This window comes from Equus przewalskii, chromosome 14, assembly GCF_037783145.1.
Source record: "Equus przewalskii isolate Varuska chromosome 14, EquPr2, whole genome shotgun sequence".
Taxonomy (NCBI): domain Eukaryota; kingdom Metazoa; phylum Chordata; class Mammalia; order Perissodactyla; family Equidae; genus Equus; species Equus przewalskii.
This window is the reverse complement of record NC_091844.1, coordinates 89,670,949-89,697,419: the sequence shown is the minus strand read 5'-3', so window position 1 is coordinate 89,697,419 and position 26,471 is coordinate 89,670,949. Positions and strand designations below refer to the sequence as shown.

The 26,471-nt window shown below is 50.4% G+C and overlaps 1 protein-coding gene across 6 annotated transcripts in view; it reads right to left on the bottom strand.

Annotated features, from left to right (window-relative positions):
- PXDN (peroxidasin) overlaps positions 1 to 26,471 on the bottom strand; it is an 87,807-nt gene that overhangs the window by 21,222 nt on the left and 40,114 nt on the right. For 4 of the 6 annotated variants that reach the window (XM_070571855.1, XM_070571853.1, XM_070571857.1 and 1 more), the window contains exons 4-15: positions 22,593 to 22,664; positions 18,700 to 18,771; positions 18,261 to 18,332; positions 16,013 to 16,182; positions 13,548 to 13,665; positions 11,233 to 11,402; positions 8,322 to 8,594; positions 7,019 to 7,135; positions 5,661 to 5,819; positions 4,488 to 4,600; positions 3,986 to 4,142; positions 321 to 429 (exon numbers count right to left, since the gene is read on the bottom strand). In XM_070571855.1, coding sequence (XP_070427956.1) covers positions 321 to 429; positions 3,986 to 4,142; positions 4,488 to 4,600; positions 5,661 to 5,819; positions 7,019 to 7,135; positions 8,322 to 8,594; positions 11,233 to 11,402; positions 13,548 to 13,665; positions 16,013 to 16,182; positions 18,261 to 18,332; positions 18,700 to 18,771; positions 22,593 to 22,664 — 1,602 coding nt within the window. The remainder of the gene's footprint in view (positions 1 to 320; positions 430 to 3,985; positions 4,143 to 4,487; positions 4,601 to 5,660; positions 5,820 to 7,018; positions 7,136 to 8,321; positions 8,595 to 11,232; positions 11,403 to 13,547; positions 13,666 to 16,012; positions 16,183 to 18,260; positions 18,333 to 18,699; positions 18,772 to 22,592; positions 22,665 to 26,471) is intronic. The other 2 variants (XM_070571854.1, XM_070571858.1) reach the window with 1 other exon arrangement.

Genomic DNA, 26,471 nt, shown 5'->3' with positions numbered 1-26,471 from the left:
ACTTTGGAATTGCCAACATGAGCAAATACACTATGGCTCGTGAAACATTTTATTTTTGCCAAGTCATTTAGGAACAAGCCAAAAGAATGAGTTGAAATTTTTAAAAAATGTTTTATTCGCGAATCATAGTTCAGCTTCTCCTTGGAAAGGACTTTCTGTCCTGAGATTCACCCCCAGAAAAGTGGATGCCAACGTTGTTTATGATTTTTAAATCAGATGAGGCAGTCAAAACTCTGCACATGGGAGCTGCATGCATTCTCTAACCCCCCAGAAGCTAACAGAGATGGGGCCAGAATTCTGTCAAAACTTCTCCGTAGTACCTGTCAAACAAGTGTGTCCGGGTTGAGTTTATGGCTCTGTCAACAGTCGCAATCGCTTCGACAATTGATGTGGCTACAAATGGATCCCCGTTTCGACTGACATCAGGAACTAGGAAAACAGTAAGTCGCACGTTACTGGAAAAGATACTGCAGAAATTACTCATGAAGTAACGTCTAGACGCTCCATCGTGCAGAATTGGGGCACACTCGTCTCCAAATGTTATTTCTATTTCTCACACCAAAGCCGAAATTACTTAACACACATTCTACTAGAAGCTGTTTTCAAACAGAATGGAAATGACAGACTTTTAACTTTTCAAATTATGTGAGACCCCATGAAAGGACAGGGACAAAGTAGTTATAATGTGAAACACTGAAGTTCTTCCACCAAAGCGTCACCACACAGGGGAGGTGTTAACTCAGGCCAACCGGGGGGGCCGGCCTGCGGGGCACAGAGCAAGACGTCTTCAATCCCAGTGGGTTCTGTTCAGTCTTCCCAGCAAAGGCCAAACTCTCCATGGATGCCTATCTCAAGCTGCTCACTCCTTGAAGGCCTTTGTTCCCCCATCATTCCATCCCCTCATGGACAGATCTGTGTCACTGCCATCAGTGTCGATGCACTGGCATCGTTACACTTCATATGTATGCACACACAATGCATGCACACACACACGGGCTCATAGGCACACCAGCACACATACACATACACGCACAATGCATGCACTCACACACAAAGCACACATATATACACCTGAACACATACATGCACACGTAGTGTATGGATGCACACATAATGCACACAAAGCACACACATACACACAGGCACACAAACACATGCAAACACACAGAACAGGCTCACAGGCACACTAGCACACATACACATGCATGCACAATGCATGCACACACACAAAGCACACATACATGCACATGCACACATGATGCATGTATGCGCACCTACACATAGGCACACATCCACACAAAGCACACACATACACAAAGGCACACATACAAATGCACACACACAGACACAGGCTCACAGGCATACCAGCACACATACACATGCACACACAATGCGTGCACACACATACAAAGTACACACATACACATGTGCACACATGCATGCATATGTCCGCAGCACACACAAAGCACACACATATACATGCACACGCGCACGCACATAGGCACACATACACATGTGCATGCACACACATGAACACAACGCACACAGCACACGAGACTGAAGCTGTAATCCCTGAAGCTACTGCTCTGTCTCAAGCTCCTTCCTCTCACTTCTTTTTCACTTAATATTTCCCAGCACTTACAGTTTGCTAAATAAAATACTCAAACCAAATTTTTATCTTTATCTTTTAAAATGGCTCCTGCCAGGTCATCACAAAACACTGGTTAATAAGCCCAATGGGGATTTATTTCTTCAGGCTCAACCTTTCTGCAGAACTTGACATGGTTGAAAATGCCCTTATTGAAATGTTTCCTTGACTTGCTCCAAGATCTACTCCCTCCTGACTGGATCAACTCCCTCCCGCCTGGGATCTACTCCCTCCTGATTTCTTCCTGCCTCACAAGGACTCCTTTCCAGTCTCAGGCTCATTCTATCTCTTCTTTTGACCAACAGGTGCACAGAGTTTGACTACTTGTCCTTCTTGCTTCCTGACGCTGGCTCGTCCTTGGTCCATTTTGGGGTATCTTTTTCCTGCCCGTTCTCTGCCTGCTGGTGCAGCCAGGGCATGGTGACCAGCCGGCTGTCTATCTAAGGCTCCCCCTAGGCGAGTTCATCTCTTCCCACAGCTTTAATATTTTCAGTGATGGGACCAGCCCTGATCTCTCCTCTGAGCTCCAGACTCACACCTCCAGAGGCTTTTCAGCCTTATCTTCTGCTAACAGAGCAACTGATGCGTCTCTTCCCTGGTCTGACTTCCACCTTGATCATCTCTGAACTCTCAGTAAATGGCGCCCATATCACCCAGGCGACTGGGGGAGAACCAGCACCTCCTCTCTCCTCCTCTCCACACCTCACCCATGCAGACCTTTAGCACAACAAAGTCACCTTTCAGAGGCGCAGACTGCTTACAGCACTCCCCTGCTTGGAACTGTCCAGCAGCTCCCCATTACATCTGGAACAAAATCCTACTCCATGGCACACCCGACAAGGCCCCTGCGGCCGCCCGTCTCCCCCGCATTCCTCTCCCAGCACCAGGCACTCGGCTCATCCTGACCTCGGGCATCATCCGCTGTTCTCCTGGGTCAGATGGCTCCGGTCCCAGTCTCTGCCTCTCAGAATTTACAGATCGGGGCGGTCTCCCCTGCCCGCCCGTCTGAGGACCCTGCACCTCTCCCTCTCTCCTGCTTTGCAGAGAGCTCACCATTCAAGCCGAACTACTCATTTGCTTATCCACGTGCCCCCCAGCACCTCAGCACTGAGGCCGAGGGCCTCAGCGGTCTCACTCACAGCGGGATCCCTAGGGCCCCAAGCAGAGCCTGAGAGGCACTCTCAGACGTCTCTGCAATGGACAGACAGTCCGCCCTGAGCAGAGAGCCCTGGGCAGGCCGTCTTTCCCCTCCGCTAATCCAACTCGCTGCCCACAACAGAGGCAGAGAGTTGGTGAGCTGCCCGGCCTACTCTGCGTATCTGAGATATTTATACACTTATGGTTCAAACAGCTGAAAAGCAGTTTCTCTAGGCAGAGCCCTATTTTTGTGTATCTTAAACAGAGCCCCAACTCACTAATTTTTGGAACTTAATATTTTTATGCCAAGTGTTACACAAATTAAGCAGACAATTTTATATAATTTTGAGATTCTAATGCTTCCTTATCTATGATTTAAATTGAACTTGTTTTTCTCTAAGCAATAATTACAGAAAAATAATCCGAAAACACTTATCTATGTATCTTTAAAAAAAAAAAAGCAGAAGAAATTCACTAAAATCTTACGAGTGGTTATTTCTTGGCGGTGGGATTAGGGGTGGGAGACAATGTTTAAATTTCACATATAACTAATTCCTGTTATAGCAATGTTATTCTGCCCCGTGACACTGCGTGTGATGTGCAGGGCCGACTCAAAGGCGGGGTCAGCGTGGCTGAAGGGCTGCCGACTGGACCTGGGGAGGAGACTGCGCGTGATTATCTGGAGGTTTATACTGAAGCCCCTCAGAACCTATTTCACCCCAGGATACGCATGCCACACCCAAAAGAGAGAAAGCAGAGGCAGGAGCACAGACGCCCTTGAAGCAATCATCGCAGCTGTACTTTTGCCAAATGGTGGCTGTAATTACACACTGCCTGGATGGGTGGGATGGGTCGGGTGACCACTAAACCAACCACCAAAGCAACAGCCAGGAAAGCTCCTCCAAGAGAACCGAGCACAGGGGCTTGTGGTCTCAGAGCAGCAGGAAGAAGCGGCTCAGAGGGCCCGCCTGGCCCAGCCACCACTGAGTGTGCGATGCCAGGCAGCCGGCCGTGCCCCTCCGGGCCCCATGTCCTGTCCTGCAAATGAGCATCGAACTGTCTTCTAAAAATCCTAAAACTCCTGAACTAATGAGGCTGGACTTGCACCGGGGGCCTGTGTGCTTTCCTTCTGCGGCCTTTGAGCCCACGCAGGTGGGATGTCTGTGCCGGAGGAAGGTGAGGTGCCGTGTGCCGTCTTACCGTTGACGCTGAGCACCATGCTGACCGAGGCCTGCCCAATGGTGTTCCGGGCCACGCATTCATAGCGGCCTGCGTCCGCGGTCCCAACGTCATGGATGGTCAAGAATCCCTCAGGGCTGATATGAAATTTCCCACTTTCTGTCACCTGAACCCCATCCTGGAGCAAAACAGAACAGAAGTAGCAGTAGGAATAAGATGAAGGAGAAGCTGCTTTCCTTGGCGTGTGGGTTCCACTTGTTAAAGTAACAACAAAAAACCTTGTCCGCTGATTATGGGACAGAGGATCTAAGAAGAGGGTTTCCTTTGCTTCTGTCGCCGAGAAGGACGTGAAGAGGGGCTGGAGTTTGTTGGTCCCACTTCGTTTTTGTTAGAAAGGATGCCCTAAGCGTGTTTTCACCCAAGGCTTACAACCTGGACGTTCACTTCTGCTATAAAAGTCTGCAGAAGAGCGAGCAGGTGGCAGCGCCCCGGCGACCCACCCTTCCCACATCAGGCCTGCTACCTTGTTCCAGGTGATGGCGGGCTCCGGCTCCCCCTGGGAGCTGCACGGGAGCTGCACGTTGCTGCCCACCTCCACCGTCATGTCGCTCGGAATGCTGGCAAACACCGGGGTGACTGGAAGGCAAGGGACACCCAGCTGACAAAGGTGGAAAACTCGTAATTCATACCAAAAAGCTTTCCAAGGGCAGTGGCCTCCTTGGCCTCCATCGGGGCAGACCTGGGGCGCGGCCAGGCCGTCTCTGCCTCCCTCCCAGCTGTGTCTGTGCAGAGTGAAGGCACGGAAGGAACTGGGGGCCGGGCTGCCCGCTGCCCACCCAGGGCTCTGCCGCCAGCCTCTGCTGCCTGGCAGGGGCCTGAGCTGCCGAGTCCAGTGACCCCATGACTGCCCAGGAGAGAGGCAGGGACGTACAGGACCCAAGAGAGGGCAACAGTTGGGGACGGAAACACGTGCTTGAGAGAAGAGCTTCTCACGTGGAGAGTGGGGACCTGGCCAGCAGGGGCGGGGTTTTGGGGACCCTCCCGCACACTGTCCCCCAGCAGGCCACTCAGGGTCCTGCCCAGGCAGGAACTAGAAGGACAAACCCACAAACTCAGAGCCCGTCAAGCCAGTGACAACAAACACCGAGGGCAGCCTCTCCCCAGCCCCAGCCCTCGCGGGAGGGACCCTGCACAGGCCTCGGCCCTCAGCCTGGTGCTGCCCCAGTCCTTCTGGGTGGAGGGAACAGGCAGGGGGCACCTGAGAGGACAAAAGGCAGGGGAACGAATGCCAGGAGGGCAAACAGGAAAAGGGTCGCGCCTCCAGGACATGGCCACGGGTCTGCTCACGGTCAGACCAGGTGCTGCTTCAGCAACTTCTGGAAAAGGCCATGAAGAACAGCCCTCCAAATCGGCACCATGGAGCCAGTGGAAACGATCGACTGTCCTCTGAGGAGTCGGCCTGATCAGAGCTCCATGTGAGCATCATCCAAACAAGTAAGGGTTCTCACAGGGAAAGTGGAAGGGATCTGAGCAGCCACGACGCAAACCCCCGGGAGGACAGCACAAGGACAGCTGTCACCGAGGGGGAGCAAGCTCTGGGCAGCGACAGTCCCGTGAACACTGTGGAAAGCCCGTCTCTCCCCCAGCCGTCCACACAAAGCGACAAACCCACCAGCGAGGACCGCTGTCCACCTACCTCTGGGCTGTACCGTCAGGTGGGCCACCACCCTCTGGGAGCCGATGATGTTGACGGCCTGGCATTCGTACTGGCCCTGGTCATGGAGGGCCACGCCCGAGATCCGGAGTGTCCCGGACGACAGGACCAGATGCCGCCTGTCTACCGACAGCTGGCTCCCTGAAAGGCACAGAGGCACCGGTCAGTCACACGGACACACGGGCGCCAGGCAGAGGAGGGCAGGGAAAACACGGGATCTGCTGAACTTCATCTGAGAAAAGGAAAGGACGGTCTCTGCTCCGGTCAGGGCCCAGCATAACCCGGCCTGACTCCAGTCAGCAAATGCTCCTGCAGCTGCAGACGTGGTGACATGCCTGTGGGGTGTGCCAGTCCAGGGATCAACAGAACACGGTCCTGCCCCCAGGGAACTCCCCAGAACGGGGCGAGACAGACGGACAAGAGCTACATGAGCAGGGCCAGGATGGCAGGGGCTCACACTGGGGTCCCGGGCATGAAAGGACAGAGCTGGGAAGAGGATGGGGGGACTATGGCTACCTAAAGGCAAACCACACTCCAAGTGAGGTCCTAACACACTCCTCTTGGGGAGGAGCCCTCCTGCCTAGGAGAGGCAGGCCCAGGGCACTGGTGCATCCACCCGACTCCACCCAGAGTCCCTGGAAAGGGCCCCCAGGGGACGAGGGGTGGAGCTGCCCTTTGGTTCAAGGCAGGGATCACTCTCAGGTTCTCAAGGTCACCCTGTCTCTACTCTAGGACAGAATCTGAGGTCCCCCAGCGTGGGCACCTGCCCTCACCCCAACCTGCCCAGCCAGGCTGCTATCACCCCAGGGGAACAGGCTGTGCCCTCATCAGTCATGTGGCCGGTGGTTTGCCAGTTGGAGAAGACAGCTGGGATTAGACCCAGAGGATTAACGTGACCAACAGTCACAACACTGGATGAAGAAATGACATGAGAAATTGGGGAATTAAAGGACAGCAAAAGTTTAAAAAATATCTTCCACTGATGGTTTCCAGAAAGTTCTATCCCACATATTATTACATTTCATTCAAGATGCTAATTAAGTGTACATTAAAGGCAAGACACAGAGACTACCTGGGAGGAGCCAGGCCTCAGAAAGCCACACCCAAGCCCCTTCAATAAGAACGGATCTCTGCGTGTCCCGCCACGCTGGCCGTGACCAGGACACGCAGACACCTCTGTCCCTCCCTGTGCCAGGGTCGTGTCAGGTTCCGCCATTGCTCCGCCCGTCCAGAGGATTTGGGGTTTGCCTGGACGAGGGGCAGCCAGACTTGTTTCCTGAGTCTGTCTCCCCAGGGAGGGGCCAGGGCAACGGGGCTGGGACCCCAGGGGCGCCTCTTACCTCCTTTCGTCCAGGCGATGACCGGCTGTGGGTAGCCCTTTGCCTCGCACTGGAAGTCAACCGTCTGACCCTCAATGACAGCTCTGTCCTGAGGGGTCACAGTGAACTGAGGAAGAGCTTCCGGAAGGAAAACATTGGGAACACGACATTTAAAAGACAGCATTGGGTAAAAGGGCAACACAGACAGCACTGCCATGCTCCTTCCCCAGAGGAGGTGCGTCCCGTTAGTAAGGACAGAATGTCGGGGTTCTAAGAGGACACCCTGCTGTTTGGGGCAGGATCCGAGAGCAGGGCATCTAGGAGATGTGTCTAGGAGACGCTTCTGAGTGACAGAAGAACATCCCGTGTTGGGTGTGGCTCGGCATCCCAGGGCAGAAGCGGGCGGGAGCTGTTCACCCAACCACACTGCCAGCTGCAGCGCACGGGGTTCATTCCAGCTGCGGTGGTAGCTGCCAGTGACTTACAGAGACTCATCTCACTCTCAGCCTAAATTAATATCCGCAAATGGTTAAAGAATGTCATCTGGTGCAACTGTGTACAGCAACAGAACTTATTTTATTGTTATTGGGTGAAAAAAATAAGCTACAGGATATTTTATATGATCCCAGTTTTATAAAAGTAACAACCACAGCAAAAACGTGAACACAAAGTGACCTGCTGGGCAGTTACGTGTGCAGAGGCCCAGGGCTGGACTCCCAGACTGGGAGTGAAGCAGCCTCCATTGGAGGCAGAAAGAGTTGGTGAAGAGAGGAGTGAGGAAAGAACAAATTTCTCTGTATGTTGCACTTCTGCATTGTCTCAGAGCTTCCCCCAAAAATGTCCCACTTTAATTTATTTAGAAATCAGTAAACTCATTACAGAGTCAATTAAGAAATTTGGAAATGCACAGCACTAAGTCTTAAAAGTATACATACTCTTAGCCTCCTATGTCCAAAAATTGATCCTAGGGAAATTCCAAGGTGTGTGCAAGACTTACTAACACATGTACACACCTGCAAGCACACACTTGTGCATTCAACAGATATTGGGCACCAGGCACCTCGGTGCTATGGATAACACAGCCAAAAAACGAAGCGCTTTGTCCTCCTGATGCTTGCATTCAGAAATAAACCCGTCACCAAGTCTCAGGAAAGGTGTCAGATGGTGGTAAGTGCATCCAGTAAAAGTAAAGCCAGCTGAGAGGCAAGGAGGACCAGGGTGGGGCAGGCGCCAGGTGCAAGGTGCCTGGAGAGGCCTCGTGATTCTGGGTACACGAGAGCGCCACGAGGGGAGAAGGGGTCTGCCCACAGAGCACTGTTCTCACCCTGGACGATGATGAAAGCTGTGGCGTGGATGCTCCCGATGCTGTTGGACGCGGTGCAGGCGTACTCCCCGCTGTCCTCCTGCGCCACGTTCTGTATGTACAGGCCGCCCGAAGGCGTGACCCTCACTCGAGGGTCCTCAGGCACGGGCGTCTGGTCCCCTTTTGTCCAGGTGATCCGTGGCACGGGGTGGCCTGTGGCGCTGCACTCCAGGGTGACGCTCTCCCCCACGAGCACCTCCGTGTTCTGCGGCTGGATTACAAAAGCGGGTCGAGCTGTCACAACGAAACACAGATTCTGAGTTAATCTCCTTCAATTTAGCGACAGGCATTTGCTTGAATGTTTGTATTTCCATTCACTCATCCATCTGTTGACCTCTAATCTAAGCAGAACAACAAGTGAACACGTACTTTCTAGCCTTCTCTCTTTTTTAAAGAAATGCGGACACAGTGAGAGTGGTCACTGCCTTAGGTCGAGTGGCCAGCAACTCTGACTGAAGGGTAAGAGCCGTGGACAGAACTCTCCAGAGAATTCTTGCTTTTGTTTATTTAAATACGTTATGTCAACCTTATTAACCCTTGTTAATAGTCCTTACTGGTATGAGACACTGTTTTTAAAGTGTATTTAGAACATATAAAAAAACCAATTTCCCTCACAAAAAGAAAAATTCAAATTAAAACTACACTAATATTTTTCAACTGTAAATCTAGAAAAAAAACAATCCAGACACATACTAATGTGTTTTGCAGGTGAGCTTGTGGGGATACAGACCTCTCTCAGGTTGGTAGTGGGGTGTAAGCTGCCCACCTGCAAGGTAACATGGCCACGTTCACCAAAACTAAAATTCATCCATTTTACCCAAAAATTGCCCAGCCAGGAACATATGCCATAGATATTTTTACAAGCATGTAAAGCAACACATCTACAAATAAAAGGTTTTTTCACTTCTGTGCTGACACCCTTACCTACAATTCTGGAATCCAAAAAGCTCCAAAAACAAAATATATTTTTTGTAACTTATTTGTTCACAGACTGTGTCTGTCTGGCATGAGGCTACTTAGAGTCTTCATTGATTCCACCTCCTGTGATCAGCCACACAGTTGGCTGGAGGATACTGACGTATTCGTTACAGGACGTGTAGGTCAGCATAATGGATTAGGCACCACATGGCCCTTTTGAAAAAATTCCCCAAATTTCTGAATTTCAAACAACTTCTGGCACAAGGGGTTTTGCATAAAGTCATATGGACCTGGGATAACAATGTGGAAAAAATCTAAATGTACTCCAAAAGGGAGCTAAACAGATTATGTCACATCTAGATGACAGAATTCTTTGCAACTGTAAAAAGGAACAGAGTAAGAAGAGCCTCATGTACGGAAATGAAAGCCCTCCAAGATGTGGAAAGTAAGAAAATCACAGGCCTTGCCGATGCTGATGACCTTTCCAGAAGGATGAAGGAGAAACTCCTATTAGTAATTCTGCGAAGTGGGAGTGGAGACAGGAATTCAGTGGATGAAGGAAAGAGACAGGAGAGACTTTCCCACATTTTTTTACGTCTGCCCATGTTCAAGCCCTATTCATCAAACATCTAAGTAATGATATAGGAAACACAGAAATGACATTCAACATTAGCGTTTTTAGCAGAAAGTGAAAGGAGAGACTGTGAAGCTGTTCACAGGGAGAAAAACACCGAAGTCAAAGGCTGCCTTGACGGCATCTGCAGAACCTGTGATTTTAAATTTGGCTTTATGAAATACAAAGACGAGACCAGATTTTAAGGAGCAAGAATCTCAATGAGGAAATACAGACAAACCACTTATATTGCCGTCCGACAGGTATTGTATTGTAACAGCCTGAAATATAAACCGCCAGGGTACACTGACCCAGAGTGACTGACGGACGATGCCGAGGGCAGGGAGGAAGGCTTCAGAGGCAGTGACAGGTGCAACGTGTCCTGGGTAAGAAATGGACTCTGCTGGCCCACCCAAGGAGAGGGACAGCATGGACCCCTGGAGGCGCCACAGCGGCCGTGCTGTTTCCAGCAGCCATGGTGGCTCAGACCACTCTACTCGACTCCTCCAACAGCCAGTTCCTGTTCTGGCCAAAGCTCGTTCGTAGCCTGAAACACGTCAGCAAGAGCAGGGTTTGCAACCAGGTGGAACTCAGACCGATTCCAGGCCACAGCTGTGATTCCTCTGCTTCAGACAGTCTTTTTAGACCAGATGTGGGAATTTTAGACATGGGAACTTAGATGTGAGAATTTTGCATAAAAATCCATATTTTTGGCCTTTTTTTTTTTTGAGGAAGATTAGCTCTGAGCTAACATCTGCTGTCAAGCCTCCTCTTTTTTGCTGAGGAAGACTGGCCCTGAGCTAACATCCGTGCCCATCTTCCTCTACTTTATATGTGGGACGCCCACCACAGCATGGCTTGCCAAGTGGTGCCATGTCTGCACCCGGGATCTGGACCCGTGAACCCCAGGCCACCAAAGCAGAACGTGCGCACTTAACCGCTGCACCACCGGGCCAGGCCCATGGCTTCTTTTTAAATAACCAGAGCGCTCAGCACAATAGAGACCCCACTGCCAAGTGGCAACAGCTGGTAGAAGCCCCTTCAGACGGGGGTGAGTGGAGAGGCACGCCGCTCCTGCCCTCCCCTCTGACGGCTGCACCCACAGGACCACTGGACCGGCCTCAGCTGTCCACTCTGAGTGGCCGTCCTGGATGAGGGGGTGACCGTGGACTGGAGCACCAGTCAGGAATCGCCTGATTCTCTTGTGGACCGACCCTGCCACTGGAGCTTCCCCTTGAGACATCAGCCTTCGTCCGTGTTTACTGAGCAGGAAAGGGAGGAAGTGGACCATGAAGAAGGACCGTTCTGGAAGGAGCCTGGTGTGAGATGCTCTCCACGTACCTGGAGACCCGAAGTACCTGAGGGTCACTTCCTGCGTTTTCACCTCCCCGGCCACGTTTTTTGCCATGCACTGGTAAATCCCCTGGTCTGTCTCCTGCGTGTTCTGGATCATTAGGGTTCCGTCGTCCAACAAGTTTAGGCGGGAATCTGTCTTCATGCTCAGCTCGTTACTGTAAAGACATAAATCTGGTCGCTCAAATTCTTAAAGCACAAGGAAACACCCAACCCCAGCGGAAGGCCTGCATCCCAGTGGGGAGCGCTCCCCGCACCCGGACCGCAGAGGGCGTGCCCGGCCTCCTCAGGAAACTTCTCTTTCCTAAGGCCTCTGACTTAAGTGGCATTTCTGGGAAATGCGCCTACGTATTTGAGTTTCTAATTAATTCAAATATTTACTTTTACTATTTACATGTTCAATCTATAAAAGTTTTAAAGCCGTCTCCATTCCAAAGGGAAAAAATGAGCACAGTGGAAAAAATTCAAAGGAAACACTTTCCTTTGTTTCTGGCAAATTAATTCAAGATAACAGGGTAGAAACATTTATGTTACTAAAAGCAAAAGATTACATGTGCCGACAGAACAAATCATCCTTGTTTGAGGGTATTTCCCAAGTGACATCACTCAGACACCTAAGGGAGTGCCCAGTCTACAGGCCTGTGGGGGGAACAACCCCCACCTGTCCCACCCCACTTCCCCCAGCGGCACCATCCTCCAAAAGCAAAAGACCCCCTTCCAAGACCTGCCTCTCATCCGCAGGGGGTCTGGATGGAGGCAACCATCACCTCATGCCCACGAGTGACTCACACTGGTATGGCCCAGTTCCCCCCTGCAAACACTGAGCCAACAGCTGGGGCGGGCCGTTGGCGGGGGCAGCCCCTTGGGTGGGGCTGAGGCAGCTGGCCCTCAGATTCTGGCAGGCAGAGGGCACAGCCCCGCACTAGACATCAGGCCTGGGAGCTTGGCTGTGCCTCTGCCATGACTGGCTCTGCCACTCGACTTTTACTATCAACTGGATCATTTGGAATACATAGTTGTCAAGGGCCTGAAGCAAGTTTATGCTTCTCTGCCCTTTAAGTGCACACCTCGTAACATTTCAGAAGTCCTCCAGGGTTATCCTCTGGAGCTTCAATCTCATCACCTTCAGAGCTATTCAAGGTAACGAGGGATCTCAAGACTGGGACAGCATCTAACACTCCCCCACACAGTGCTGGGTCCAAGTCCAACGTCAGCTCAGCCATGACAACAAATCCAGGCCCAGCACAAACCTCCGTATCTTCACAAGCTTCTGCACCTGAAAATCCGCCAAGCTCGCTGTTCCCCTATTCGATTTTCTGCAAACACTGCTTGATTCAAGAGCCAACCCCATTTCTGCTGGGAGTCTGGCCCAGGTCTGGAAGGGACGATGACTCAGTCAGTGTCTGGGCTCTGATCTCCGGAGATGTCCTCCTTACTCCATCATGACTAAACATGGCCAGCAAGCTCTAAGAGGAAACGCTGAGAGCCAAGATCCACAGCGAGCATTCTGCTCATAAATGAGTGCATGTCAGAGTCCTTGCACAAATAAACATGGGAAGTGATGACAAGGTGGTCTCACGTTGAGGATTTCTTTCCAAAGATTCGGTTCAAAATGTAAGCTTCAAAGTGCTGCATTTACCACATGACCCTCAGGGGTCTGACCCCAGGGCCACATTGAGCCAACTGACCACAGGTCTGACCTACGCTCTGCTCCCCACACCTTTTGGTTGTGGAAGGAGGGGGGCCTTTGTTTCAGGAGACCAACCTGCTCCACACGGGAGCTAAGCACACTGTGTTCACTTGACGGGGTTGCTTTGCAGACGCTGTCCCCAGCAGGGACGAGCCCCCCATCTGGTGAGGACTGGCCCCAAGGCTCCAGGTGCAAAGCCTCCACTGACCAGACCCCACAGCTTCTGACCAGAGAGAGTGGGCGGGGAGAGAAGAACCGAGTTTCCTTCCATTCCTAACCGTGGGCAAGGGGTGACACGCTGCCCCTTTACTGCTAACCCCCGCAGGCCGACTGGGAGAAGGTGCTGCACCCTTCACAGGACAGGACTGGGACGCGTCTCACGGAGGCCTGGGACAGCCGAGACGTCTCCCTGGCCCCCTGCTACTGCAAAGCAGGAGAGACGCAGAAAAAATGTTTTCTCCTTTATACCTTTTCCTCCGTCGAAGAGGAAGAAAGAGTCAAAGTGGGGTTTGGAAGGGGTGGGGGTGGGCCAGCCAGCAGACAGAGCACCGGACAGACCGTGAGAGTCACGGCACCAGACGCCCCGATGGTACCTGCCCAACACCCAACTTACTTGTTTCGGAGCCAGATGATCTCGGGTTTGGGGTTGCCTTCGGCTCTGCAGGTGAAGAACACTGTGTTCCCCGAGGTGACGTCTGCGTCCTGGGGCTCGGACGTGATCCGGGGCCTTTCTGTGCCAATAAGGACACAGAGACCTTGCTGGTTAAACCATCCAGTAAACCAAACCAAACCCCGCTGAGAACTGAGGACACTGACACTGAGGTGGTCTCAGACAAGCATCAGGTGATGACCTCAGTGGTCTGCTCACCCTACAAGGAAGCATGACACCTGTGCGACTGGACACTCCGTGAATAACGGTTTTTAATGAATAAAAGAACAGAAAAGAATACTTCTTAGCGAAAGCAGTGCTGAGAGCAGAAGCTGTACCAGGCAGGGCAGCAGAGCTGCCCTTCGTCCTTCGTCCTCCTGCGTATGCGTCTCCTCGCCCACAACCCTGGGGACAGAGGAGCTGCCTCCTCGCACCTCCTAAGTGCCAGGTGTCTCACACTCTGGTCCTCCCCACCACCCACAGCTCCCGGTGACCAGCGGGCGTCCCTTCTACACACCAGGCCTTCCACTTAACTCCGTCCACAGAGCCCCCGGCAGCTGAGAGATGCTGGGCGTGACAACTATTCTCTGAGTCCTCACTTACTAACTATGGGACTTTTCGAGAAGCAACTTGACCTCTTGAAGCCTCAATGTATTCATCTACCTAGCATGTACATTTGCTGAGAGAATTACAGAGGGAAAAAAGCGAACTCACATACACAAACGTGTGTGTGTGTGTACGGTATCTGACATCTCACGGGTACAGATGTGGTCGGCATCGTTATCACCGCTCAGTCGTCAAAGAGATTCTGCAAACTCGCCGCCCGCGCACGTCAACTGGCCCTGATCCTGAACTGCTGCCTCCCATCTTCGTGGTGCTCCACAGCCCACGGCAGGAGCCCCCACCCCCGACACTGCCGCCCCTCGATTCCCCCTCCCCCACAGCTCCAGAACCACCCACTGGCCTCCTCGAGGCTCTCCCAGCGCACCCTCAGCCACATTTTAAGGAGCCTCCACCCACTTTCCATCTGTCGCCCCGAGCATTGAATTTGGGGGACTTTGGGAAAGTTTGCTTCTCCACGTGCTCTGGTCAGACAGAGCCGACCAGGTGGTGAAGTAGCTGGAGGAGGGACCTGCCAGCCCCTGGTGACCCCAGGTGGCAGGTCAGCAACTGAGATCGCCCAGGATGGTCGGGGCAGGACGCATGTCCTCGAGGCGCAGCCACTGCCTGGCGGCTGTGGCGCTGGACTAAACAGTGGAGGCGCCGCTCCCGAGCTGGGGCCCTGCTGCTGAAGCTGGAGCTGGCGGGGGCAGGAGGGTGGCCGGGACTCACACCCAAGGACATCTGTGAGCAATCCCTGAGGCCAACGCCAGAAAGAGGAGGAGACCTGGGAGGGGCCAGGGAAAACGACTCCGCCGTGCCCGGCAGGGTCAGCCATCGGAGGCCAGTGGGAGCACACTCATCCATGGCCTCTGGCCTTTGTCCCAGTAAGTGAATCTTGAGGATAGCGCCTTGTCAGCCCGGTGCACACAGCGAGCCCAACCCAGCCCCACTGCGCCCGTGCGCACGGCTCCTGACGGAGGTCCGGACACAGCCGAGGGCCGGGCGGGAACGTGCGGCCAGGGCTCCTCTGGACACCCAGCCTGTTGAAGCAAGCCACCACAGATGGGAAACACGTTCACAAAGGGCACTTTATGGAGGAGCCCAAACGTTGACGGGTGCGGTGCTGTGGTTGCCGGGCTGCTTATGAAATGTACTAATTTTCATTAAGCTTGTTTTTAATATTTACAACAGAATAATGATGCTTTTAAGAAACTAACTGTAGCACCCCCAAAAAAGTCCTCAAATTAAAAGAAAAGAAAAAGCTGAGTAACTCCATAGGCGTTGACAAGGCAGATTCTGCCCTAGGACCTGATTTGATTCTGCCCTTTTCTTGTGCTATTTTGCTCAGGCATCCATCCAGTCAGCACACAGATGCACTCTGCTGGACGAACTCGAGCCACGGATGCCTTGTGTGGCCACCGCCCAGATCAGCATGCAGAACGCTGCCAGCACCCCACCAGCCACCTGTGCCCTCCCCCAGGAGTCACCCCATCCCAGCTGCCAGCTCCCCCAAGGAGCCCTGTGGTCAGGCAGCGACAGCCTTGAGAAACAAAATGAGGGACAGCGAGTGGCAATGTGCTTCATTATGCTAGTTTTTGCAGGGGAACCTGAAACTAAAACCCAAGTTTATTACCAAATAATTAGTTTCTTATAGACACAACAGAGGAGAGTTTTGCAAGGATGGGTCCTTGTCAGGTCCCCCCAGGACTTGATTTTTGAGACTCAGCTAGTGTACGTCCCGGGCCCTCTGGCACACCAACACAGGGGGCAGGGCCCAGGTGCCTGGGGGTTCCACCCCCCATCTGGGGGCCCCGGGGCTCACTCACCACAGTCCAGCTCCTCTGGGGTGATCGTGGCCACTGACCGCCCCTGAATGCGTCTAGGATGTTCACAGGTTGCTGCTGCCTGCGCGTTGCCCGACTTGGCGTAGGTTTTCAGCAGATCCGCCAGCCACAGGATTTCACAGTCGCAGTGAAGCGCGTTCGAGTCCAGTCGCCTTGAGAAGGAAGCAGTAGCCAGTGAGACTCGAGAACAGCAGATGGCACCTGTTCCAGACAGACCTGAATAGACACAGGACAGCAGGGCCGGCCGGGATCAGGGCAGCAGATGAGATCACGCTGCAGACGATGGCATCAGCCCCAGTCCTGCCCAACAGGGAGAACCAAGCAGAGATGCACATGTGGACAGAAAGAGAAAGCCAAGAGTAGGAAAAAACCCAAACAGCACAAATAAAAGATGGTGTGCATCTCACTTAACCCTAACTACCCCATAAGGGAGAGGAGGACGGTAGCCCTGCCACTTGGGGCTGGGTCTGGTCTGACGCCAGCTCACAGGGCACAGATCTCAGAGGATAAAGTCATTCTCAAAGTCTCCGAGGAAAGTGTCCTGTGAAGCAGGAGACCCACGTCTCAAGAAGCGTGACAAGCAGGATCTCCTTCCCCGAGGAAGGGGGCGGAGTCTGCACAAAGCACAAAAGGAGGGAGTAATGGTGACAGGAAGAGGAGCACAGACAGGTATAGGGATGTTGGCATCACGCATGACAAGTGCTGGCAGATGGGCCTGAAGAGTTGCCATCAGACCAGCAGAGACAGGTGCCACGTCCATCTACAGAGAGACGCACTGGGAGCCCAGAGCAGGGTACCCAGTGACCTCGGCAGGCGGTGGGTCACTAAGTTCACACTCTGCAGGCCCAGAGCTCACCCAGGGGAGACGGGCTGTGATGTCACACCTCCCACCCGTGTTTCTCCAGGAGGCCGCTCGGAGAGGAGGGGAGGCAGCACTGAACCCTTGCCTGAACAGTCATTTCTCTGATGAGCACCTACAGGGGGAATCTACTGGGCTGAAGGCAGTCGTGACACACCCCCACTGCACCTTGACTTCTCAGATGAGGGTGCACCTGGCAGAGGTGGACCCAGCACGTGCCCAGCTCCCTGTGACCCGACAGCCCCCTGAAGCTCAAGACGGGCCACAGGGTTCAGGGTTCAGGGGGTGAAGCCACAGGAAGGGAGATTAGCTACGTGACCCTGGCCAGCCCTCCCAAGGCCGAGCAGACCAAGAGAAGGAAGGCCCCCAACTCCACAGGCCTGCTCTGGCATCTGGGTGACAAGAGCGCAATTAAGTGGGGCCTGAAATCCAGGGTTTCACAGAATGAGCAAAGTCAAGGGAGCAAATAGCAGGCAGAAAGGAGGTGCTGAGGTCGAAGGATCGGCCTTTGTCAAAAAGCCGTCAGCGTGTTCATCAGGACGCAGCAGCCCCGCCTGCCTGCCCTGAGCTCATCTTGGTGATCCTGGCAATTTCTCTGCTACTCTCTCTTATCCATCAAATATGGAAGCACTGATCACGTCCTTCCCCTGGAATGAGGTTTTAGTCGGCTGGTGATTGCTTTACCCCAAAGAAACAAATCATGAACAGTGAGGAAAGTCTATGTCTTATTTCACTTTATTTCACTGAAGAGATGAAACAGACAAAAGGCCACTCTGGGTCTGGCTTCTTAATATAAGTTTTCTGTTTCTTTCTCATCTAGTTCATCGTACGCAGTCAGTGATAGAAACTAAAAAACAATGGCTTTCAAGACCACAAAGGAAAACACAAAAAAGATGTCCAATGACTTCCTCCATCAATACTGAAATGCTTTAATTCCCTTATAAGAAAGCACCCATTACAAGGCAACATTAGTTTTGGAGACCTAAAAATGGGTACACTTCAGTCTACTTAACATGTTCAGTTACATGGGTGCCTAAATAAAAGGAATACAGCACAGAGATTCTGTCTAGACTGATTTTATTTCCAGTAGTAAATACACACCACAGAATTAAAAATTAATTTGAAGAATTTAAAGTTGATTCTTAGAAATGTCTTCCTCGCCTATTAAAGGATGATCCCACTGCCACGTTCCCTGGATCTCCTCAAATCTCGGTTTTACATTCTGATGCTTCCCATCACCCCCCAGCTGTAGAACTCTTTGCTATTGTGCATTCTGATCACAACACACACTTCACAGGACCCAACAGAAAGGGGCACGAATGGAGAAGCTAGGCTTTGCTGGACAGACAGCACAGAAGGGCCCATACTCACAATCTTTTCATGGACTCCAAGTGATTAAATGTTCCTGGAACCAAATGTGTAATTCGGTTGTTATGCAAAAATCTGTTGAAAGAGACAAGACAACAAAGTAACTTTTAAAAATACTTCTTAGATGCATAGAAGAGTGTAAGCCATCAATTAAATCAGCTTTTAAGAAACTATCTCAGTGATTGCATTGACTTAATACAAATGAACCTGAGAACAAAGTTATTAGTCCAGAAAAGAACTAGAAATTTTTTTCTATTTTATCACCATTCCCCAAAAAGAAGAAATTCTAAGTCCTGCTTCTGACTTGTTAGATGAGGAGCACAGATTTCCTGCTGAGGCAGTTTGCAGGTGTGTGAACAGATAGCGACCAGAATTCAGTTACAGCAAATGGGCAGAGCCCAGGGCTCCACAACCCACAAGTGAAGACAGAAGGTCAACTTACAGCCTTTCGAGCTTTGGCAAATGCTGAAACGACTCTGGGTCCAAAGTTTCTATCTGATTAAAATGCAGGTATCTAAAGAAGTAAAAAAAAAAAAAAAAAAAAAAATTTAATGATTTTAATTACTTTTTTTACAGGTTTAGATTTTCTGCTCGAAAGTTTCTTTTCTAAGTCATTTCAAATTCAACGTCAACAGATAACTCTCCAGATGTCCTACACTGTGTGGAAAACAGACGAAGTGATCGAACAGGAAGATTAAACACAACTCTATCTTGGGCCCAGATTTTCATAGAATTGGCTGGACAACGACAACTGTGGGTCAGACACAGCGTGGGCCTTTCCTTCACACCCGGAGGGAAAAACCACGACAGCTCCACCTGCTGATTCACTTTCAAAATATATGGGCCTTTCTAGAAAAAAAATCAACATGATCTTAATTATGGCACATAGATATGTGAATACCTTCATTCAAATCTTTTAACTTATAAACGAAGTTAGGAGGGGGATCAATTTCCACTTTAACTTGATGTTGAGCATGTTGTCACCTACAGAAACAACAACTACAGAAATAATGAAAGAAAAATCGCCCTGGACTAAGGGAGCTAACGCACTTCCTCAAACGTCCCTTAGTGCAGACCACCTGGAGATTATGCTTCTTTCCATTTAAGACGTCTCCTTGCTTCCCATAATTTACACATTTTTGGCATGACTAATTTCTTCTAATTTTCCTGAATACTGCTTTTCTCACTTGAAAATTGGTGGGCTGTCCCTTACCTAAAACACTCTTTGTCACCTCCTAACTGGGGTGTAGGTGAGCGAGCCCCCCATCCACACAGCAGAAGAGGGGTCTCCACTCACGCACCCACCCCAACAGGCATGCATTTCTAACGTTGGCTTCTCCGTGAGAGGCGGGACCCCCGGGAGTGACAGTCACAGCACCAGGGTTACAGGTCTCAAAAACCCACATCAAAGAGAGCTTTCTCAAAACTCGCCCCTCATCAGTTAGACACTTTCACTAACGTTTGAGATTACTGTAACTTCAAGGTCACTAAACTTCTACTGCCTGCACCCCTGGCCTGTCCGTATGCAGCTCTGTCCCTGGGCAGCTCACCAAGACCACAGAGTGACCCCAAGTCTGAGAAGGGTGTAGGGGTGGGCTGTGAGCCGGCAGAGCTCAGGCCTCCCCACCGAGCTCAGAGCTGCCTCACCCTCTGCCACCCCCTCTCCCGTCGCCTGGAGGGGACAGGTCTGTGCCCAGTGCCGTCCATCCACGAGTGGAAACTATGAGAGCAGGGTGAACTGAAGCAGGAAAAGAAGGAAATGCCCAATCGATGGCGGCCACAGGACAGTGCCCAAAGGAGACAGAAGCAAACAAGAAGCTCCAACAGCCACCCAGGAGCAGCCTGGGGACTGGGCCCACCGAGGACACAGACGCAGAGAGCAGACTCGCTCAGCAGGGCAGGCAGGCAGGGCAGGAGTCCTGGGCGAAGCGGATGAGGAAGAAGAGGCATGACATGCCAGTCCCGATTTAGAGTTTGTTTAAAAATCTACACGCAGCAGCCACAGCGCAGGTTGGCCAGGAAAGAGGCCGCCCAGGCAGGACGCAGGCAGCCTGCTTAAATGGTGCCAAGAAAACTAACCATCAGGGGTTCACGGGCTCCTGGAACAGCTGCGGCTCCGGGCAGCCGGGGGTGCCAGCCACCCATCCCACAGTGGAGGAAGCCACAGACCAAAGATGGGAAGTGAGGCCCCAATTCTAATCCACATTCTGACTCTGGCCACGCACGTTCGCTGACACAGGACCACGGCCTCCCACGGAGCCCATGTTAAATTAATCAAACACAGAAACCACGATACTGAGGGGCTCCAATGCCCTGGCGCCCACGTCAGCAAGCCCAGAGCTGAGCCTGGAAATGCCTCAAGGTTACAACATGGAAACCCAAGGACAATCCATCACATGGCCAACCAGGCGTGTGCTGCAGACGACCAGCGATTCCCTCTCTGGCTCCAGCACCTTCTCTCTCGGTCTCCCCGATCCCGTCAGGGAGGCTCCTGACCACTCATGGGTCAGCGCTGCCCAACTCAAATCAATTTTTGCTCAAGTAAACTCTTAAAACCTCTAGATGCCTCAGTTTATCTTTTATCTGAGAGGCTCAGCAGACACTGGCAGGCCTCAAAGCCTTCCCACTCAGCCACCAGGCTCCAGAGGGCTCGGCCCTTCCAGTCTCCCCTCTGGCTGGGAAAGCCCACCTCTTCAGCGGTTGGGTCTGGAGGGGCCTCCACGGGACGGGGATGGAGTTAGTGGAGACCTACAGACTGTGCACACACGTCAGGGACAGCATCCGCCTGAGTTCTCGGGGGACACACTCATCTCCCTATGCAGTGCCCTCCTGGAGGGTGGGGACCTGGTCCTAACTGTGTCCTCACCCCCCTCAGCAACCCAATGATGTTACCCGAGTGCAGGAGGAGTCCCAGCAGCAGAGACCCCAACCACCAATCCTGGGTTCTGAAGACAGCCTGACCCAGGATGCACCCCCACAATCATCAGAATGCTAAGTCAGAAAATTCTACTCGGTGTTCCATACATGCCATTCCTCTGCCCTCCTCGTTTCCCCCTGGACTTCACCTCTTTCTTCCTTAAAAATCGCTCAACCTGCCCCCTCATAAAGCTCGATGAGCAGCACCTAGTTCTCATCTTTTCAGCGTGTGTAAACCACAGCCAGGATTTTACAGCTGTCTGCTACGATTACCTTATCGCCCTCGTGCCATTAAAAGCGTGTCGGATGCAAGAACTTGTTCCCTTGTAAACTCTCCCTCCATCTGGATGTTTTCCAGATTTTCCATGTGTTTCTGGAAAACATAATGGTCTGAAATCCGTTTTTTTCCTTCTCTCTAAAGCAGGGACTATACAAGCTTTTAGATATAACTTCTCCCCAATACACTCTATGCCATGAACCATCAGCTCAGGAAAGCAGCTCAAACTTGAATAAATAAACACTTATTTAGAAACACGAGCACTGGGTGTGCTTCCAAAGCACTGGGTTTGCTTCCAAAGCACTGGGTTTCGGGTGAACACTCTCCCCAGCTCTGCCGTAAGGTCTCTGGAGGTATTTCTGTGCCCAGACAACCAACAAAACATGAAAACACATCAACAGTTGTAGCAGAAGGATGTCATGCTGCGTTACGGGAAACAGCTGCTTTCCATCCATGTAAGTAAAACTATGTGACAACTTGAAGCTCCTCAGGAATTGCTTCAGCTCATTGACTGAAAGGTGAACTGGCCAAGCAAACAAACCAGAAAAAACTGCTTTTACCAAGAATTCTACTTAAAAATTAACACTCTGACTTCATAGCAAAGTAGGACATCATATGTCGCCAAAGAAACATGTCACATACGCTAACTAGAAGCACATGGAAAACAGTTGATTTTCTCCAAAATAATGACATCATGAATGAAGAAAGTAAACTGCACGAGTGCAGATTCACAAACAGGAAACAGTACAATGGGAACCGTCTCCTCGCCCTGCACTGCCCTGGATTCTTCTCCCCGAAAGACCTTTCGTGCTCAAATCTGTCTGCAAGCCTGTCTCTCCTTTGAACTGGGAGCTCCGTGGGGACAGGAGCCACTCGGCCTCACTGTTCTCTGCGTCACGAATGCGGGGCACATGGTCTGGCGTACAGCGGAAGCCAATAAATGTCTCCTACTGGATGGAGGGAGCCGACAGACAGACGAATGACCAGTCAGTGACGGCTCTTCCACCTGCATGCACATGCTCCCTACGCCCCACTTAGTACAGACATGCATCGTGCAAACAGCCACTTAGTCCGCTTTCCCTATGAGAGGCAGAGGGCAGGTGACACCCGAGACCCTGAATACGGAGGACAGGGACACTTACAGTTGCTCTAGGGAGGAGAGTCCCTTAAAGGCTTGCCTGTCAATTGACTGGATCTCATTCTTGTACAAATAGCTGAAACAAGAAACACGGGGGGTTAGTGCCCACGAGAGGCCACGGCTGCAGACGGAAAAGGAGAATTAAGGCGACACATGGAAACAGTTTTAAAATTAACGATCCCATGAGAATACAAACAAAACCTTTACACAGCGAGTGCAGCCCCTCTCACGGGGGCTCCCCTTCCCTTTCTCAAAGGAAAATCCCCAAACTGGAGGTGGTCAGACCTCTTCTGTGTAACGGGTAGATTCTTGGAACATGGCCTATGAGTTGTTGACAGTCCCTCACTCCCCACAAACATGTGATATGCGTCGACTATAAGATTCTATCACACATGCGGTTTCAAAATATCCAGAAGGAATTTGAAGAGTAGACAGTGTGAAGACTACAGGTGTCCCGAATGACTCTCACCGGCCCAGAATCCCATTCTTACAAAACAGGAGCAACAAAGGCCTGTCAGAAGAATCACTTTACTGGCCCACTGCCTGTTTTCGTATGACCCGAAAGCTAAGAATGGTTTTTGCATTTTTTAAAAATGTTCAAAAATTTTAAAAGAAAAACAAAATTTGGTGACACATGAAAATTATATGAAATTCAAATTTCGGGGTCCACGAGTACAGCTCTGTTGGTACGCGGCCACGTCCGCTCGTTTAGTATCACCCACGGCCGATTCTGTGCTCCGTGGCAGAGTTGAGTAGTCATGACAGCGAGTGTATGCCTGTAAAGCCTCAACTCTGTCCTTTACAGAAAAGTTAGTCAACTCCTGAACAAATTTATCAAGGATGAAGACTTTCACACCAAACTTTCACAATTCCAACAAGAACCACAAAAGGGTGCACATTGGATCTACCCATCTGTCTGGGACACGACGACTTCTCAGTGCCACGCTTCTCCTCACACATCTCTGCAGCAGCAGATGCCGGCGAACCCCAAGAACGCGGTGGTAAACACGTGACTTCCAAGCCCAGACTCGAGATGTGAACCCTGGTGGTTCCCCACCACTGATGTAGGCAGAGGGACGAACCGAAACCCACTGCCCTCCTACAGCTGACCTCAGGCTGAAGCTTCTTTTGTGTTGGTTACCATGGGCTGGGGTTTCACTTAGCTATTCCACCAAATAACCAACACTTTCTGTCTCGTGCTTGTAATACCACGTGCCTCATCTCCAGAAGCACAACGTGTTTTATTCTTTGATTAGCCACGTCTGGTGCACGCCCAATTTGTCAGGGCCGCTCTGCTGTCTTTGATTGGTGCAGTCCATCTAAGTGTTTCTCACTTCTCGCTGTACAAATCTGCAGAGACGACCTCACAAAGAACTACAAGCCTAACACAAACCAGCCAGAATGCCCCCAGAAAGCAACAGCCCAGTGCCCGTGACAGGGGTCTGGCGCAGCGGTTACTGCCAGGCTGTGTAGGCTGGAATCCCTGAACTGCCACTCACTATGTCATCTTGAATAAGACAGTAACCTTTCTCTGCCTCAGTTTCTTCCTATGTGAAATGGAGACAATAGCAGCACCGCACAGGGTCATGGAAATTAAATTTGTTGTTGTTAGTGTCACTGAGTCAATCTGACTCCCAAGGACTTGTGTTCTGCAGGGGCCCTGCCTGGTCTTTTCTGCCACCCTCTCCCCTTCCAGCGCTACATCAGACAATGCTCCACTGCTATTCATAGAGTTTTCATGGCCATTTTTTTTGGAAGTGGGTGGGCAGGTCCTTCTTCTTAGTCTGTCAGCTCAGCTGAAACCTGTCCACCACAGGTGACCCTGCTGGTATTTGAAATACCGGTGACATAGCTTTCAGCATCACAGCAACACACAGCTGTCACAGTACGACAACTGACAGATGGTGGGTGTGGTTCCCTGACCAGGAAACAAACCCGGGCCGTGGCAGTTAGAGTGCTGAATCTTAACCACTAGACCACCAGGGCTGGCTGAGTGAAGTTAAATAAATATACAGAAAGCTTTAGAGTAGGGCCCAGCACGTGGTAACTACTGTTCAGGTGTGAGTTATTACTGATGATAATATTCCTATAGAAGGTAAATCTGAATAGAGGTTTCTGTGCCTGTTTCCTAAAAACAAAACAGAACAAAAACCAAACAGCGCTAGGAACATGTTTGCATGCACTTTAAAAAAATGAGAGTAAAGGAATCCTTTTAAAGAATATGTAAAACAACTGAACCAAACTAATATGTATGAATGTATGTCAAGAAAGACATTGGGACATGATTTGCTTTCATAAGAATAACTGGGTACTGATCATCTTCTAACAGTAAATTACAAATACTTCTCTACCTCATCACAGAGTTGACTCTTTGAATATGAGTTCTATCTCGTGCTAATTCATCATGAGGAAATACTAACTAAGGGGAAGGTTTATGCCTTCCCAGAAGTAATTGGGGTTCTGGTGGATAAGGAATATTCAACTTCTAAGAGTATACTTTGGCACTGACCAAATAGATAAGGCTGATAAAATCAATAAATTACAGAAGAGCTCTTAAATATTTAAATGATACTACTGCATTCTCCTACATCAGTGCTTATTAGACTGTACTCACCCAGTGAGGTCTAAGGAGAAGGGAGCTGGGGACCCTGAACACGTGAGTAAGGGGTCCCCGGGGTCTTTCCTGTCACAGCTCCATCCCTACTCCTCAGGGCTTTTTCTCATCACAGTCTATCTCCTCTCTTGACTGCTGACCTCTGCTCAGCCCATCCACAGTGACCTGTGGTACCCACTGCCAGTCGGTACCCACGGCAAACGTGCATCATGGATGTGTTCGAGTGGGAGAGAGGAAAAAAGGTTGGAGCATGGAAGCCTTGAGAGTAAGCCAGTCAGGAGATGAGGTTTAAAACATTATTTAAAAGAGATCACCTTAAGTGAAAAACAAAGTATCCCAAACTCCTTAATGTTAAATATATTTACAGAGTAAATAAGTTGATCTTAGGTAATTCATACCAAAAGCAAAATATAAAATAAAAAATAAACTAAACATGTACACACGTAAACACACACTGTGAATGCTGGCTATCGGTTAACTGCCTCTGCTTTCCAAGAAATCCAAACCTTTCTTCTGGAACTTGCACTACACTTAAAATTTTAAAAAATAATAAAGCAAACAAAGAAAAGTTCAAAGAATAAACATGCAGCCTGTCTCTCATTTTGAAAATGTGTAACAAGGCTTGGTAACGTTCATACAGAATTAAAAATTAACATACTATCCCAAAAGTGGTGGAAAATCTGTTTACACATGACACTTTCAAATATCTTCATTGAGGAAAATATATTTCAATTAACAGTTAAAGTTAACTCTGTAGTTAAGAAACACTGATGCGTCTAAAATTAAACATTTCAAAACCCACATCAACACTCACAATATGGCTTTGTTTTAAAAATCAACATAATGTAAAGACATTCAGCTTCACGTATAACATAAATTCCCAATAAAAATCACTGATGTAAATCCCTCATTAAAATGGTTCTACTTAAAAAGTTATCTAAGGTCTAAAAGTAAGAATAATTTGCTGAAAGCACGTGACACATACTTCTAATCTGTCTGGAACGAGGAATGTAATCGGAGTGTTTTTCTTAACGCTTCCCAATTTTAGAATAAGTGCCGTGAAGATACCAAACCAGCAACCCCCAAGAGGGCGTCTTCTACACTGCAAAACTGACTTCAACGAGCACATCTTTCAAACGCCAATAAGTTAATTAAGTAAATGAAATCACTTGGAGAAAAGTGGAGAAAATTAGAAGGAATCAGTGACATTCCAAAGAGATCTGTAATTTACACGGTACATTTCACCACAGCTGCAAAGGGAGCTCAACC